This window comes from Hippocampus zosterae, chromosome 5, assembly GCF_025434085.1.
Source record: "Hippocampus zosterae strain Florida chromosome 5, ASM2543408v3, whole genome shotgun sequence".
NCBI lineage: Eukaryota > Metazoa > Chordata > Actinopteri > Syngnathiformes > Syngnathidae > Hippocampus > Hippocampus zosterae.
Genome location: NC_067455.1, coordinates 22078560 through 22097568, shown reverse-complemented (window position 1 = coordinate 22097568; position 19009 = coordinate 22078560). Strand labels below are relative to the sequence as shown.

Genomic DNA, 19009 nt, shown 5'->3' with positions numbered 1-19009 from the left:
AACATTCCAACCTTGGTTAATCTGTTAGTTTGTCACTGATCACCGATCAGCTCATCCATCATTTGCTGCCCAATTTACAAACCTTGCGCACAGTATTCCACACATCGCATTACACCGAGTGCTCTTTTGTCACTTCCTCTTCAGGTTAGAGGAGCTGGCTAGTCAGTGGAAGGTTTTTTTTTTTTTTTTTAATGTAATGCCTTACACTCTCGACTCAACTGAGTCGGTGAACAGTATGTTTGATGTGGAGCATCTGTGCAACAGAAACTGTAAAATGAGAAGAATGACTTTTTAAATGTCATAATAATGAAGTCGACTGCCCACTGGTTTGAACATTATGGTGCCAACTGAGGAATCTCGTTGTCCATAAAATGTGTTCATGCGTGAAGAAATTGTTCGATAATGTGTGCCCAGCTGATGAGAGTGAGCACTAATGGTACCAGTAGGACCTGTGAAAAGCAAAGCAGCGTACAATACACGCTGTGCCATTTGTGATTCTCAGAGGCGATACACTGAAGGCTTCTTGGTAAAGTTCAAAGCAGAAATGTAAGAATCAAACAAACTACACCTGAACCTTGCTTCATCTAAATGCGGATGTGTTCCATCACAAGTGGCTGAGAAGCGACTACATCTAGCAAAGACAACCAGATGAAGCGGAAGCAAAAGTTATCATTTTGTGTGTCTTTATTTGGGGTTTTTGACATTTACAAACGTGGAACAGAACTGAGAATGGCTCAGACGAGGTATAGCTTTCACGTCGGCTTGCTGGCTTGAAAATGACAACACAAAAAAAAAATAAACACAGAATAATGACCCCGAAAATCAAAATTACCAAACACCTGTCCTGCCTCTGTCCTCTTGTCCTTTTTGAAGTGATAATAAATACAGATTTCAACCAAAACACTCGGAATAATAAGGTCTCGTTAGGAACATTAATCATGAGGTTCAATACAAATAAAAAGCTCGCAGAAACAAAAAAAAAACAACCACCCGATTAAAAATATGTAATAAGCCGCCAACCAAAGGGAAAAAACAACCCGTCAGAGGTCAGACATGGCGAGCTAATGACAAAAGTCCTACAATTTAGCAGAGAGACGAAAAACAAGCTCTTACATCTTCATGAAAAATAAGCACTGCTGCACCTCGACTTGTCAAACTTTCCATGAGGAAAAATAACTAAAATGGTGTGACACACAGCCATTACAAAAAAGATCATCTGTTATTGAAATCTATGCAAAAAGCCTCAAAAGCCCCAAATTCTATTCGCTGTCAACTGCTATGATAGCATTCTCAAAGTAACCTTGTCTAGAATTGAAGCGAATGGAAAGTTCAAGTTGTTTTCTAGTCTAAGTGCACCAATAATGCCATTTGGTTTCTACCGCTGTATATAAAGAATTTGGTCAAATTGGATTACAGATTAACAATTCATATTACAGTCACTCCAGTGACACGCTTTCACTAAGTCACACTTCGGAGAACACATTTCTAACTGAGGAGTTCATCTTAAAGGGAATTCTGTACACTGTGGGTATTATTAGTACTATTCTACAGGACAAGGCTAGAATATCCATTTTCAAGTATTTTCACTACACACACCCTTCAGTACACACTTAAGTGTACCGTTAGACATATTAAGGTACACAACATAGTTTGTATCTTTTGACAACCATTTGGTATTACATCCATTTGTTGTTTTTGAAAAAAACTACTGAGGTTTCAAAATACACTCATAGGTATGTTAACGGGTTTGAATAGAACTGTATCGAACAATTATATTCCCTGACAAGTGACAATCTGCTTATCTCCAATGAGTCAAGGCATGGCTTTCTCAGTTCGCAGGTTGCTGAAGAGACAAGCCCGAGGAGAGGATACAAAAAAAACCCACAAAACAAACAAACAAACAAAAAAACTGTGTAAAGACTAGGCACAACACATGAATGGATGTTCATCATTCCTTTTCAGTCGATCGGAAAACAAATCACAAAGACATGCAACCGCATTTGCGTTAAGACTGTGCCTGCTTTACAATTCAGTCCGGTTCAACAGCACTATTTGGTAGCATGGCTGAAAGAATAGCCCTCGTGGGAAATCCCAAAGTCCCATTGTGACTGTTCCCACCGCGGGACCAAGAAGGAATATCTTGTCATACTTCACTTCACCCGTCCAATCCACTGGTCGACAAATCATTAAAAAACAAAACAAAACAAAAAAACACTCTGTTCTGAGAATGTCATTCAGTCTCTTTCAGTAATGAAACAAAAACGGAACCTGTCATCACAGGTTTTGTACAGTGCTAATAATATACAGTGCAAATGGTGATTAACACAAAGCTGTTGGCCAAATTAAGGTACTGTAACCCAGAACAGATTGATACAGACATCATGAAGTGGTTGTGTTGATGAAGTCATTAAAAGGTCAAACATATCACCAATTAGAAACCTTTGAAGCAAAAAAATGATGGTGTGAGCCACAGCTAGCATCCTGCTGTCTACGCCTTGACGCATTTGAGGGATTTTAACATCGGCCTTTCAAAAAAGGTTTGCAGCACAATTAAAATTACATTGGCCATTAGCCTAAAGCGGTTTAGCGTAAAGCAATCCCGCTGGCTAGCATTAGCAGAAGCACGTTTGCCTCCAAAAGTGCACCATCTGGCCTTTACTTTGTGTAATTTTAATCTGAGTCATCAGGCCGCTCCAACTGCAGGTTTGCAGTTGTAAATCAAAGTCAAAGTGTCAGTGTGAGAAAGGCTCAGTAATATAAAGGAGTTATATAGATGGAAATTGCCGGCACTCAGCCCCTTCCTCTTCAATTGACAATAATTGTATGGCCATAAAAATGGTACACTCATTTATAATGGCTATTATAAAGCAACTCTTTTTAATGAGCATTAGAGCAGTCTCTCGCTCTCTCTCTCTCTCTCTCTCTCTCTCTCTCTCTCGCTCCCTCTCTCTCTCGCTCTCTTTCTCGCTAATCATATCCCTCGGCTCAGAGTGGTCACTCTTAAGATGTCACTAAAGAGTGGAGCCAAGTGACTTTACCTCTTTGGCCCATGCTGGCTAACACAAGACACTGTAATGGCTTTTAGCCCAGAGGAAGTCTTGGCTATGGCTGTGATGATGAATCGATTACTCAGTTATACAATGCAAATAGCATTTATCAGCCACTGTATTGATAATCATGTTAATTTTAAGATGGTTTGCTCTCAAATATGTTCGTTTCTGCTTGAAGTTTTGAAGGGAAACGTCATTAAATTTTATCATGGCTTATTAACAAAATTGTTAAATGTTACTTGCAAATTATAGACAGTAGCATATTGGCATGAGGGATGCATCATGTACAATGTACCTAAAAAATACAAAAAAAACCAGAAAAAGGTGGGCCACTACAGTGGCACGCCACAGTAGTTGCATTGAAAAATATATTTTCATATGCATATCATGAGCCACGTAATGACGTCAGAAAGAATCATTCAACACTACACGATCTTTATTTTCTACCTTCATTTACGAGAAGTGGAGTAAAAAGGTTTGTGACTTAATTCTACTTTGACCCATTGTGTTATTTTAGTATTGTTAAGAGCAGCCATTTGTATTTATTCATTACAAATGGTCTCTCTCAAACTACAAGAACTATTGAAAATCCTCATTATAAGATGTGAGTTAAAATGAGGAAAATGTTTCATATTACCGTTCCGTAAAATCCAACGGTGATCAAATCCTCCTATTTTTCCAAGTGATGATGTCATTTTCAGTTGATGTGAGTCCCTGACTAGCCTAGTTGTCCAAGAGAAGCCCTAGTTCTGTTTTGGTGAGGTCGCCGTTGGGCCGAACTCTCCTTGCTCCTCAGGGCTCAGCAACAAGTTCCTTGAATCTGGATACTGGTTGTTGTCAAAAGGCATGTGGTGGACACTCTGAACATGTGTCTTCAGGTTGCCTTTCTGAGAGGCCCTGTATGGGCAGAGCTGGCAGCAGAAAGGCTTCTCTCCTGGACAACAATCCAAAACACACACAAAAACAGGACATTTCAAAGGTCGCGTGGTGGCAACAGAGTGTTTGGTAACATGAAACATCCATATAAACCACAGATGAAAGAGCGAAAATAGAATGCAGTGAAAAAAGACATGCATAAGCCACATTTAAAGGGAAGGAGAATACAAAATATGGACTCAAATATTGGGATACCTGGCTATTACACCGACAGTGACTGAAAATGGAATAAAACATGCAATTAGCACCCCTCAATTCTATGGGATTCACCCAGTCCAGAGACAATAATTCAAACTCGCATTCAGACCTATGGACAATGTAGAGCTTTCAATTGATGCATGTTTTGCCAGAGTAATTACAACAAAACAAAAACAAAACCCTCTCACAAGCGCAATTAAAATTTACAAACCAGGAACACTGGAGCAGAGACTTAAACCCCCAATTTCTCAAAACTCTTGAGACAAACATGCTAACAACATGCTGCCCATCTGCTTCAACCCCTGACAAATCAATCAGACCGTGACAAAGTGTCACAATACTTTTGTCCATTTCATGGTGGCTTTATTTCAAAGGAAAATGCCAGACAAACTCCTTCTGGACAAGTAAGCCACGCAATCTTGTCTAAACAGTCATTTTCTATCCATGTACTTCATTCCATCAACCCCGCTGCCCAATGACCAACACACACACACATGCCCATCCTGTCTTCTAATTGGACTGACCTACAATGGGAGAGATATCAGACCTCAGCAAAAAATATAAAGAATAATAACAAATAAGCAAGTCACACCTGAACAAAACAAATGAGATTGCCATTTAATTGCACCTAATTATCATTTTGATAAATGTATGACTATCACAGCGGGAAAATAAATGACTCCCTGCGGCCCCTCCCCCCATCCAACAGTATTTTTCCTGAAGAAGACACAGGAAAATAAAGCAGTTATCATACATCATCAGAAGCACAACAGAGAGAAAGAAAGAGGGGTGTTTGAGGAAGAGAGCGATAACAACAAAATAGGTATAATTAATCATAAAGGAAAATAATAAAACAGCTGGAAAAAGAAGGTGAGGGTTAGACGTGAGAGGAAAGCAAAAACCCGGGCGACGTCGTCCTGTGAGGAAACACGGCTGACGGGACCGCTGCACTACATTATACTAAAGGTTATCGTCACCGTAAAGCAGCGTCAACACTGCATCTAATTGGACCCCTCCGCCAGACGCCTGCTCCCATCAGTCATATACTGTGCGGTAAATCTCAGTCATGTGGGGCAGGCGCGGGTGTGTGTGTGTGATGTGTGTGATTAATAAAATTGAGGGTATAGCATAGACAAGCGAATGTCAAAGCTGAACAGATTTACTTCTGTTTCCCGCTCAGCCTCAATTCTTGTCGCTCTAACGGACTCTGAAAACGAACAGAAGGAAGATGGAATTTAAGTCGACTGTACTTTGCTTACTGTCTCCAAGTTTGACGGTGTGGCACAAGAAATAGGTAATTATTTCATGGCAACTTCACATACATGTGTCATTTAAGTCCTGAATGCTAAACTCGTTGAGCTGCCTGCTTGAGTACCGTATTGGCCTGAATATAAAACGGCCCTGATTATAAGACGACCCCCTCTTTTTCAAGACTCAAGTTTGAAAAAAGACTTTTTGAACACCAAATTAATTTTTATACAGAAAATAATTACATTCCATCTGAAACAAATGATTATAACATTATATTTGAGAGAAAAAGCATGTTATTTTGCCTCATTCAAATCTTAATTCTGAACATTTAAATATGTAAATTAAAGTGTAAATTACAGTACATCATAACTTCTCCTTAGCTGCCGGTTGACCTGGCCGATCTTCGACCCACTTTTCTCCGGATTGTTGCTACGTTTCTCCATTTTCTGTTATCACTTCTATTATTTTTTTCTATTTTCTTTCTTACCTCTATTTTTAATTTTTCTTCTTCGTGCTACCGCTATCTTTATTTTTATTCTTTGTGACAGGGGTTCACTTTGCCCTTGGGAGTCGAGTTCAGCATTCGCTTCAATGATATCTGGCGCCATCTAGCGCTGTGAATGGGTAAAATGTCTAGACCCCGAATATAAGACGACCCCCACTTTTTCAGTCTTATTTCAATGCAAAAACACCGTCTTATATTCGGGCTGATACGGTATGTCAGTTAAAATTAAATTGTTGTTTGAATACAACTTGCTGTTACCTCTATCGTATAAAGGTAATGGTGTTCAACATGTGTCAAGGATGGTATAGAGCAGGGGTCACCAACCTTTTTGAAACCAAGAGCTACTTCTTGGGCACTGATTAATGTGAAGGGCTACCAGTTTGATACACACTTAAATAATTTGCCAGAAATAGCCAATTTGCTCAATTTACCTTTAACTCTATGTTATTATTAATAATTAATGATATTTATCTTTGTGAAAACACTGATCATGTTAATGATTTCTCACAACAAATATATAGAAACAGATAAATATCAATATGCAACACTTTATTTTTATATTTTTCAAACATTTGAAAATGATCACTTCTACAACAGTATTATGAAATCACAATATCCCATTTTAACTAGCTAGCCACTAACATTTTTTAACAAATCATGAATTACTTTGCACCATGTTTGTACAAATAATAACTCATGTAAAATACAAAAATCAACTCTCAAATTTTTAAATAAATCATGTCACACTTTGAACTGGACACCAAATCTGTTATCTGTTTCTATGTCAATTAGTGGGAAGCCTGGCATTGCATGCTGTTAACCAGTGTGTTGTACTCTGGTGTGTAACTTGACACTGCAACTCTGAGTGAGTCTTGCAGATGTGCATCAGTGAGGCGTGTTCTGTGTTTGTTTTTGATGAAGTTCATGTCAGAAAAGGCTGATTCACAAAGATAAGTTGAACCAAACAGGCTTGCAACCTTCATAGCTGCTGCGCATACACCACTGTACTTTTCTGTGTCAAGAAGGCACCAAAAGTTTGGTGCAGCCTGATGGGCTTTGAGGTGGAGGTCATTTTGCAGTGTTACAATTTCAATCTCCACCTGTTCAGCATCCAGGCTGAATGTTGCACTTAACTGCTCAGCAATACATGATATGTCCACGTTCATGAAAGGGTTAGAAATGAACGACACACATGGCTCAAGCTGATGCAGGTCACAAAACCTGTTCTCAAACTCTTGACCAACTCTGTTTATGACCTGAGAGTACTTTTCTGCAACTTTGTCAAAAGCCTCAGATGCAGAAGCATTGTCTTTCAGCACCATCTGCACAGAGGGAAAGTGCAGCACTTTTTTTCTCTGTAAATGCACAGAGAAAAGGCTCGTCTTAGCTTTAAATGCATTTAAAGCACTTATCATATCGGCAACAGTCTTACCTTTGCCTTGCAGCTCACAGTTCAAACTGTTCAGTTTCCCAGTAATGTCCGTTAAAAATGCAAGGTCATCATCATTACTTCTTTGACAACATCCCCGTCTGTAAATGCCTTCTTTTTCTTAATCAAGAATTGCGTAGCTCTAAACGAGGCTTCGGTTGCTTTTTGGGAGTTTTTAACCGGTCTAGTGAAAAAAGACTGCCGTTTGCACAAAGCAGCCTTTAACTCACGGGCTTTCTCTGCTCGCAGTGCGCTGCCCGGTGGGTAGTTAGCGTGGTAACTTGTGTGACACGTAGTGAAATGTCTCTCCACATTGTGCCGCTTTGCTACCGCCACAGTTGCCCCGCAAATGAGACACACGCAGGATCCTTTCACAGTGGTAAAAAAAAAACTCTCCCTCCCATTCGTCGTGAAAATGATGTTTTCTTTCTTTTTTCTGCCATTTTTTTGGGGTAACTCTTCTCCTCAGTTTCGTTGCGTCTGCTAGCTTGTTTGTATGAGCGCAACAAACGCTATGAACTATACTAGGTCAGAGTTCATTTATATTAAACACAAAAAACATTTTAAATTTTAAGTGTTTTTATATATATGTTGTCATTTGTAAGTTACATGCAAGTCTGATTTAAACAACAATAGCAAAAAAAAATAATAATAAAAAATAGAGGCAGCTCACTGGTAAGTGCTGCTATTTGATCTATTTTTAGAACAGGCCTGCGGGCGACTCATCTAGTCCTTACGGGCGACCTGGTGCCCGCGGGCACCGCGTTGGTGACGTCTGGTATAGAGTCTATACCATCTATACCTGGACGTCAACAACCCGACCTTCCGCAAGGCCCCTTTGGCGCCGACCCTTCACCCCTACCCGCAGAGCCAGCAGCACCACCACCAGCAACCGCACCTTCCTATACCTTCTATACCTATACCTTCAAGGATGGTATAGAGTCTATACCATCCTTGACACATGTTGAACATCACCGTGTTTGACAAGCTAGCTTCACTTTAGTCACTATTTGCATGTTTTTAAGAAAGCATCACAAGTTGTGTGAAGCTTTTGTCCCTCTCAATTAACTAAATAACACAATAGAGAACTTGCTCTGATATACCACACTGAATGTGGATATAATGTCCCCAAGACTACGAAAATGACTTGTGATTTTGTCTCTGAAGAATAATCAATAGTTTGCTGAATTAGATTTAAGCCTAACATTACTTAGATATATCCTTGTTACAGTTTGAGGTAAATGGAAACTCATACATGCTCTAAATTTATATGGTAGTTGATTCGAGTGGTCCGGATCTGGGATATCAAACATACGGCCCCCGCAAGCCAGAATCGGCTTGTCAGGGGTTCTGATCAAACCCATGGGGATTGATCTGCCTGGCAGGGAAGTTTTAGTCCATTTTTATTTACAGACTTTTATGTTGATGCAAGCACCCTAGAACCATAAATGTTAGGTCTCATGTGATACATGCACGTAACTGATAAAGAAAACAGTTTATTTACAACACGTACACAGTAAAAACAGCTGTTATGTACCTATTGTTTGTCAAGTAATTTCACGTGCAAATGTGCAGTTAAAATGAGTCAGTGAAGTGGCTTGTAAAAGGTTTACTGTAAATAAGTTTATGTATGAGCTATTGCTAATAGTTGGAGACAAGATGCTAATTGTTGATGGAGATTCACAATTACCTCATTAACTGTAAATTCATTGTTTGTGTTTTTACTGGAATATGTCATGTACGCACATCCGCTTTTCAGTTTGTCATTTTTAATTGAAATTCCTTCCTACAACGTTCATGTTGTTATTCTCATGCACGTCTTCTTGCTAGTAGGCAGCTATATGTTTCAGTCAAACCGGAACTAGGACTACTTCCAATTTCTGTGTCATGGGATTCTTGGAAATGTAGTCCTAATAGGCAAATAATGAGTGTTTCTGACTGTGTGTGCCCGATGATACAATATGAGATAATAGCGTAAACGCAAAGTCAAAATCTTTCCTATTTACTTCCCAAAGCTGTTGCTAGCTAGTTACTTTTGCGTAAGTAGCACAGCGCTTCCCTCAGCATCTGACATGCCCGTCAGGTGATGTGAACCCAGCGAAGGTCTGAGTGGTTCTTGTTCTTCTACTTTCTTTTGACGGTTGTCTAGCCATTTGTTTCTCAGTTTTGTTATTCAATATGTTTTGATGAGGCGCAAAATGCAAATTTTACTTTGCAAACTTTGACGCCAAACCCTTTATTTTGAGCCTTGGGTTATGAGAAGGACTTGTTAAGGCTTTTTGCCACTTTCTCATGTTTCTTCCAGTTTAATCCAGTACATATCATTCTAAAAAATTGGTCATTACTATACTGTATATGCAAAGCAAAACAATTGCTGCATTTGACAAAATTTGTTTCAATGTCCAAATCTGATTCCTCATGACAACAATCATTTGTACGGATGCCAGGTGCACAGTGTATGACATTAAATAAGAAAATGGACACACAAAGCAAGACTGGGCTGGAAATTGACAACATTACACAGCATGCAGACTGCATGCAACAAAAAGACAACACGTGCAAAAGCGATGGTGGAGCCAAGTGATTAGCCATTGTGCCACATACTTGTTTGGGAGCTTCAGAAGTGGTGCTGTGAGCGTCAGTACCTCTGTGGAGTCCATTAAAATCAAACCCAACTGTGGGGTGAGAAGGAGGACGAGGGTGGGGGAGGAGAAGGAGGAGGAGGAAGAGGAGGAGGAGGAAGGGGGCATCCGGTTAAAAGCTCCATCAAGACCCACACAAGCATTTGGTTTTCTCCTTGTTCCACCAGCTGCACTATGAAGTGCGGTGTTCGCCACCAGTGCCCATGCTAATGGAGGTGAGCTAGCAGTAATGATGATGGCGACGGTGAAGGTGATGATGATGGCGATGGAACTTGGTTGAGCCAAGTCAGTGATTTAATATGACGCATGTTAATAGAGGCCTCGGGGCGGATGGCCTTTTCTATGTGCGTACGTCCATGCTGAGGACAATCGTCGGTGACAACATTAATTACAGTCTTGGCTCGTGTTTACAGAGCCTGTGTATGGGCCTGAGTGTGTTAATTTACTGTGTGTGTGTGTGTGTGTGTTTACAATAGGGCTTAGGGGAAACTCAGCTTTGCATCACTTACCATTTGGCCTCTGTCACTTAGAATCACTGGCGATGCCACATATCATTCACACTCTCCACAAAGACGCTACTTATCTCCCTGTCTGCTGTGATCACCGCGCACTCATATGATGGACGTGACACGACAGGAGAGGAAATAGAGGAGCCTGAGACAAGTGAGGTCGGACGCAGAGGGAGGGAAGAATGCAAGCGTGGGAATCCAGAGGGTGCAGGGGGTGGGGGGGAAAGAAAACATACAAGTCAGGAGGGAGAGGAATTTGACAGAGAGTAGGGACAGGGTGGATGAAATTGAGAGACAAGCAAAAAGATGAGATGAAGAGGTGGCCAGGGGGATCAAACAGGAAGTGGGAGGAAACAAAGGGAAACAAACGGCAAAATGCATAAAATGGGGAAAATATCAAGCAATATCCACACAAATGTGAAAAGAAAAGAAACCAAAACAACAGAAAGAAAGTCCCCCCAAAAATATGGGAATCAATTTGTATCACAAGAAAAAAAGCTGTGATTGGAACACTCTCCCCAACCGGCTGAGGGCCTCATACACTACTGACGCTTTTAAATGAGATCCTCAGACTTTTCTTTTTACAAAAAGGCTTCTGCTAGGCCCTCCCTTTCTATATTTATTTATTTATTTATTTGCTATTTTACAGAATTTACTCTGTAGCACTTTGAGATTGCTGAAATATCAAGTGAATCGCAAAGAGCATTTATTTTGTGAAGTTTTTGCTCTTATTATTAGTTTTACAATAATCAGGTAGTAAGATGACAAATATGAATGTATCAGTGTTTCGTTGAGGACTGTTAAGGACCTTGTTGAATTCTTTTCAGTAACAATGAAATACACTGTTCAGGCCCATCATCACCATCATCAGTTTAATGTGCTGCCTGAAGAAAGAAAAATCACCTCTTTAGTTAGGTTTGTTCACACATCTAACCAGAATACATCCTCCCATTTATATTTCCTAATATGGGCTGCAGGTGTGCTGGTGCCTGTTCCAGCCGACTTTGGGCGAGAAGCCAGGTGCATCCTTGAACAGGTCACCATCACCAGTCCATAGCGGGCAGAAAAAAACCCAAACATTTGCACTCATATTCACATTCATTGTAATTTGGGGCCTTCAGTTATACTACGAAAACATGAATGTTTTTGGAATATGGGTGGAAGCCAAAGTACCCAGAGAAAACCTTTGCAAGTGTGGGGAGAATGAATATTATTAATTAACATCTAGGCGGCCTGGTAGTCGAGTGTTTTAGCACGTCAACTTCACAGTGCAGAGGTACCGGGTTCGATTCCAGTTTCGGCCTTCCTGTGTGGAGTTTGCATGTTCCCCCGTGCTTGGGTGGGTTTTCTCCGGGTCCTTCGGTTTACTCCCACATTCCCAAAAAAACATGCATGGCAGGATGATTGAACACTTCAAATTGTCCCTCAGTGTGAGTGTGAGCGCGAATGGTTGTTCGTTTCTATGTGCCCTGCGATTGGCTGGCAACCTGTTCAGGGTGTCCCCCGCCTACTGCCCAATGACAGCTGGGATAGGCTTCAGCACCCCCCGCGACCCTAGTGAGGATCAACCGGCTCGGAAAATGAATGAATGAATGAATTTACATCAACCATGTTGTTAACAAATGGACATACGGATTTTAATTAATTGAGAAAGAGCCATGACTTTAATATTATACTTATTATATTTGGAATTTCATGTAAAATTAAGACTTCAGTCTCAAAACCCTTTTTTCTAATTGTTCTAATAGCAGTGCTTTTTAAACACAGGTGTTGTGTTGATGTTGTTTTTCAATGCATGTTTTTGGTCACTAGGATAGAGGTACAGGCCTTGATGAGAACTGCACAAAACGTTTGGGCAGTGTGTGTCAACTGCATTCATTGTATCTTGGTGTTAAATGTAAGCATAACTCCACCCATAAATCCTTGATTCTGATTTATTTTGTTAGGACTCTGATTGCCCCCCCCCCCCACCCCGCAAATAAATAAATAAATAAATAAGCAATAAACACCTGTTGCTTTGGCACAAGCTTGACAACCTGCAAAGGCTTCTAATGAGATTTTGTTGTTGGGAATTTGGACAGAACTTTTTTTAAACTCCAGAGTGAGGAATGACAACATTACAACAACAAAAAAATATGTATGTACGTGTGCTTATAGCTTTTGTCAATTTGCTTAATAAATGGCACCGGAGCACATGCAAATGTACTCAAGAGACTTGTGTGAATAAATGATGGTCTGCTTCATTGGAATGCACAATTGCACTTCTCTAATTGACATGTGATTAATAATGTAAACGATTTGTCACAGGTCAGTATTCAGAGAAAACATGTTTCAGTTTAAAAAATAGCGACAGATGCCCAGCCCAGGGCAAGGAAGGACTCGCGGACTGGCTGTCACACTCAGCTGAACAAAAAGATCGGGTTTGATTTATATGAGTACACGCAGGAATGTCCGACAATGAAATATTGTTGAGAGTGTGAATCCTTCCATGCATATATTATCGATAACTCATGTTAGTGTCACTGAGTAGATAAATAGCTGAGAAGGTGAAGATGTGTGAGCACAGGTGTCATGCGAATGACTGAAAATATGCTATAAAATGAATAATTAGAGGGCAGAGGGGAGGGGGGGAGCTAGGTTACAAACTAAAGATGGGTATTGGCCTTATATGTTTACTCAACTTCCTTTGTTGTTCCTTTTGCTTCATGTATGGCTGCTTTGGTTTGATCAACAACCATACGACCAGCCTCAACATGCGACTCTCATGATGTTCAGATGCGGTGTACTCTAGTACTACAGTATATACACTGAAAATCCATAGTGTATCTCATTGAATCTGCCGCCACTGTCATCGAACTAAATAAGGGAAAGAATATAAGAAAACGCTCCATCACAGCTCGAGAAAGTGGAGTTTGACAGCAGTTCAAACTATTGTTTACCAATGGCTGTTAAATTTGTTTCAACCACAACCGAGCAGCTGGGGTTATCTCTATAAAGGCAAACGTCCTGCGGCATTTTACTGTGGACTGCATGATATAATGCAGGTGCAAGAGAGCCTTTGACTGGAGAATGTAAAATGCTATTATGATGTGTATAAGCACAAGAAAGGAAGTGAGAATCTTTGTTTGTGAGTGAGGGGTGTAAAGAGTTAATTTACCTGTATGGGACCTCATATGAGTACGAAGGTGGCTGGGCTGACTGAAATTCTTCCCACACTCGTGGCAGAAATGTTGTCCTTGTCGCATGAGAGACCTCAGCATCCCTGATGTGTGAACATAATGAGGTACATAGTTTAGTTTAGGTATATGAAGTATTTGGCGCCTGCAAGATAAAAACAAAAGGTTTACTCTCAGTGTTGTGTCATAACTTCAAATGAATGGATAACGTTCATCCATCAGTACGGACGTATAGCAAAATTAAAAAAAAAATTAGAATAAAATAATTCAGTTAGTTTTCATACTTTTAAAAGAATTTTTGTTTTCATCTGATATTGTTGACGAAAATGTTATTTCAATTTGACTTCTTTTGTTCATTTCCGTTTACCATAATAACCTTGGTTCATTCCAAAATGGAGTTCTGTTTGAGGCTAAATAAAGTTGGAGGTCAGTAGTGTGCACACACTGAACATCGCACGGAAGCACAGGGCCACAGTGGTGGAGGTAGGCGGCATGAGTAGTGGACAAGTGCAGGCATCATTAGTATGTCTAATGTGTCATTATGAGCGGCTTGCTCCAGGGGCTGGACTGCTGCTGTCACACAGCATCATCTCACAGGCTGACAGCCAGACACACACACCGCATAAATTACAGGCAATTAAAACGCCCCGGCTGTGATGTGCCCGCTCCGCTGCCCGTGTGTCACATGTCAGGTGTATGTGCCCGCATGTGAAAGAGTTGTGTGTGTGCGTGTGTGTGAAATAGATACAGTATGCATATATATTTATTTATACGTGCCATGTGTGTGTGTGGGGCGGCCCGGTAGTCCGGTGGTTAGCACGTCGCCTTCAGAGTGCAGAGGTACCGGGTTCGATTCCAGCTCCGGCCTCCCTGTGTGGAGTTTGCATGTTCTCCCCGGGCCTGCGTGGGTTTTCTCCGGGTGCTCCAGTTTCCTCCCACATTCCAAAAACATGCATGGCAGGCTGATTGGACGCTCTAAATTGTCCCTAGGTGTGATTGTGGGCGTGAATGGTTGTTCGCCTCTGTGTGCTCTGCGATTGGCTGGCAACTGATTCAGGGTGTCCCCCGCCTACTGCCCGAAGACGGCTGGGATAGGCTCTTGCACCCCCCCCCCCCCCCCCCGCAACCCTTGTGAGGATCAAACGGTTCGGAAGATGGATGGATGGATGGATGTGAGTGTGTGTGTGTGTGTCTTTGGTCAGGACACAAAGTGTGCGTGTGCTAATCACCTTTGTGATTAGCACACGCTAATCACCTTTACACACTCTGGAGAAATAGAGGAAAAATAACTCTAACTTGTTGAATATCAATTGCTTCCAAAGCCATCCATTCTGTAACATGAGAGGGCTAGGTTCCAGACAGAGTTGATCTATTTTCCGACATGACTTACCTTGTACTGACACCATTACTATTCAGCGCAACACAAATTTTACAATCCACCACTTCTCGATAACAGGATGCTGACCATAAGTGTTGAATCCGAATCCTTTTAAATTGCTTTTGTTATTGCTGTGCATGGCAATATTATTAATGCATCAGAAGCCACAGGGACATGGCAGGGTTCAATAACAGTTTTTCAACACTGTATCCAAGACACACACTCATTGGATCATGGTTTTGAAACTAAGTCGACCTCTGCTTGTGGCAAGCATGATGTGCCGCTACAGTCACACAAAGCCTCACCAGAGAGCTCCTGTGACGCTGTGTCTATTTGTTATGTGTATTTCTGTCTGTTTACATGTGGAAAGCGGGTGGAAGCAGGACAAGAAAGATCAAGGCGGGGGAGAGAGGTGACAGAGAGCATCACTGGCACCGCGACTGCCGGCTCGCCTCTGGTTACTTTACTTCTACTCTGAGCTGCCAGCCCTTCTCATTGATGCACTAATGAAAGACAAGACAGCGCTGGATGGAAAACACAGGCATCTGAACATACGCACGCACACACACATGCACAAACACACGGACACACATTGCAGAGGAAAAGGGAGAAAGACTTAGTTGCTCAAAAAAGGTCAGTTTATAGCATGTGACTCAAAGGGCTAAGGCGGATGGTGACGATATGCGCCTGGACGGGTGACAGTGACAGCTCTGGGGCTGTTGTCTTTGACCCCTAGTTCCGCACAGCCCCACTTGACCTTAGAGACACAACTGAAAATGGGAAAATAATGTTGATGTTCGGTAATGACCATTTCCAAAGCAGCTGGTGGGGTAATTATTCTGTCTCATCTCTCTCTCTCTCTCTCTCTCGCTATCTCTCTGTTTGCCTCTTATTTTTCCTCATGCCCCGTTTTGCTTCCCCCATTTGCATCTGTGTGAGTCTCTCATCAGGCACAGCCGTGACCTAAACAGTTTGTGACAGCTTTCTGGGAGAGTGGAGCTGGACACGAGGCATGCCTCACAGACCTGAGCAGCACACCAGAGGTACTATCACATCTTTCGCAGACAAATATAAAATGAATAAAAAGCAAAACAACAAATCACAGATACAGACACAAAAAAAAGCAAAACACATCCTGCCCCAGATACAGCCTTTTATCATACCTCGCAAAGATGCACACAAGTCAACGTGGTCATTTTAAGACCTTATTTTGCAACATTTTGTCAAGAAAATCAGTTAATGCTCCACGTGGAATGACTCTTTCATTGTGGTCACTGTTCAAATCCTCTTCAGTAGCTCCATATGAATATGTACCTCTTAGTATTAAGCATTGCTATGCCATAGCAACAAGAATAAACATATTCATGCCATTAAAAACTGTGCATTATTTTGTATAATTTATGGAATCATTTTATGTTTGCTTTACTTCACACGGCATTCCTAATAGAGTGGCCGGTGAGCGTATATTTTGATAGAGACGGTGAAATGACGAGCATTTGCAAGAGTTCACGTTCCTCAATAGAACCACTGTCGAGTTTAAATCAATTTCAAACATGCGAGCAGTCATGGAAAAAGATTCTTATATGGTACTTAATTATATGTGCATCTTTTATGCACATAATGTATAAAATGTGTCTTCTTGACCAAACAGCTACGTGAGCCTTAATGATCCGAATAAAATAGGAAACAAATATAGTTCCTTACCGGTGGGATCCAAAAGAGAATTGGTGGCACCCCAGCGGTGGTACAGGGCAGCCAGTTCATGGGGGCTGGAGTTTTTCAGGAAGCTGAGGATGTTGTTTGGCATATCTGGGATCTCTGATGTTGGCTCCTGCTTCACATTCCCACGAGCCTCTGAGGGCAGGGAGGATGATGAAGTGTGAAGAATGCCTCCGTATGGCTGCGTTACTCCAGAGTGGCCTGCTGTGGAGCTGTGAATGATGCTACTAGGCCTTGTGGCATTAGTCTGTCGCTGGCCGTGGGATTTGGTGAGTGGTTGATGAGAGAAACCTCGAGCTCGGTTGTACTCTGTTTGGGTACTGTACTTGCTCGAAAGCATGAAGCCGAGTCCCTCCTGAGGCATCATGTAACATTCTGCCCTTTTGGTAGCTATAGCAGAGTTGACGCTTGGCACTGGGGAACGAGAAAGGGTGCCGGTACTCTTCTTAGAGCTGGAGGATGACAGCGATCTCCTCTGAGAGGGAAGATCAACTTTGGGTCTAAAGCGCGGAGGCTGACTCTGAGGGACTTTTGTGGCATGAGATCCTAAAGTGGATGTGGAGGGTCTCAGCAATAAAGATGAAGAGTGAGGGCATGATGACGATGCTGTATCTGCACGACAACCCGTTTTGTTCTTTTTTAGCACTTCATTGGTCTTGTTTGGAGGCCGTGTGCGTTGGGCATGCACAACTATTGGCAGTGGGGGGCATTCCTTACCCTCCAATACTGGTGGGGGGCCAGTACGTCTCCTGGAGGACAAGTCTCTTGGCCCATTGTTGTTGTTTTTAAGCGCCCATTTAGGAACCAGATTGGAGCTACCACTGGTCATGCGGTGAGCCACAGTCTGGTGCATCCACAGAACCTCAGGATAGAGTGTACAATGGGAGCAGAAGGAGCATTTGTGGTTAGGGAGTATTTTCCTGTCTATGGTTAGTGGGGCTTGGCCCCTGTGACCCTCAGCCCTCATACATAAATCCACAGGGCTCGAAACAGGCTCTGGGGGAGAAGAGCAAGTGGAAGAATGAGCAGGAGGGGATGGAATATTTTCTAGACCTAGCAGGAGGGCTTTCTTCAGTTTTGGATATCCATTTGGGGGGACTGTAGGAATGGGGCCAGTTCTGTCTTCGACAGCAGCCGAATGCTGGACATGAACATGAGCCAGGTAGGTATGTGATTCAGTGGTAACAAAGTCACAAAAGCTGCAGATATAAGGCCTCTCATCTGCAATAGAACAAAGACAAAGCAAAGGCTTGTCAAAACATTAAAAAAAGTAAATAAACTTGCATTTGACTTTATTTTTCCCTGGGTTTTAATTAAACTTAAAATTGGCGAATTTTTCACAAATTACTCATTACTACAATATGTCAGCATTTATATGCACAAAAAACACTCAAATCCGATCAATATTAATTGTAGTTTAATAATGAATCTAATACTGTACTGTAAATTTAAACCGTTCTCGCCATCGAATAAATTAAATACAGTAATTTAGTTTTGTGTGCAGTTTTAAACCTTGTCCACTTGATGGCGGTAAAGTCCTATCTTCGAGAAAACAACAACTGGGTATGGCTGTTGACAGTAACCCTCAGTGCAGTATTTTGTCTCGCACGTCCCATACACAATAATGAAAAGCGAAAGACTCACACACGCACACATGCACACAAGACTCTGGGGATAAGGCATTGTACTGTCTGTCAGCTACATACAGACATACAGAGAAACATGACACATTTATGTTATGTGTTGTGTTTATTATTTTACTTTATGTTAACTGTTTTGTTAAGCGCTTTGTTACAGCTGCCGCTGTTGTGAAAGTGCCATATAAATCAGCATGTATTGTATTGTATTGTATTGTAACTTTAGTACTCAATAAACAATTTTCCTCTACCCTTTCTTTTGTACAACAGTAACTTGCCATCTATTTTTATTTGACTTCGTTTCATTTGACACACGCTGCCAAGATAAAACTCGACATTGAACTGTAACTTTTGCAGTCTGTTGATTACACAGATGTGATTTGTTTGTCAGGCAACTTCTCATCTTTGTCCCCATAGACTTTTACGTCAGTAAACTGTCTTGGCAATCCCAACTAGAAAAATGTGTATCCATAAACTAAGCAAATGCGGATAAATATAAAATGACAATTAAGACAAAACATTCAGTACTGACTTGATTTGCCAGCGCTGCCATAAATATTGCATAGCATCCTGAGAAAA

The 19009-nt window shown here is 41.4% G+C and overlaps 1 protein-coding gene across 5 annotated transcripts in view; it reads right to left on the bottom strand.

Moving 5' to 3' along the window:
• Window positions 1-661: 661 nt before the first annotated feature.
• The window catches only part of LOC127600246 (zinc finger protein 516-like), an 82595-nt gene continuing 64247 nt past the window's right edge, over window positions 662-19009 (bottom strand). The window contains exons 3-7 of one of the 5 annotated variants that reach the window (XR_007962305.1): window positions 16779-18014; window positions 13678-13782; window positions 10521-10665; window positions 9974-10044; window positions 3928-3984 (exon numbers count right to left, since the gene is read on the bottom strand). Coding sequence is in view for 3 of the 5 variants with exons in the window: in XM_052064649.1 (XP_051920609.1) it covers window positions 3794-3984; window positions 13678-13782; window positions 16779-18014 (1532 nt within the window). In the remaining 2 variants the exon portion in view is untranslated. Of the gene's footprint in view, window positions 3985-9973; window positions 10666-13677; window positions 13783-16778; window positions 18015-19009 lie in introns of all 5 variants that reach the window. The other 4 variants (XM_052064650.1, XR_007962304.1, XM_052064649.1 and 1 more) reach the window with 4 other exon arrangements.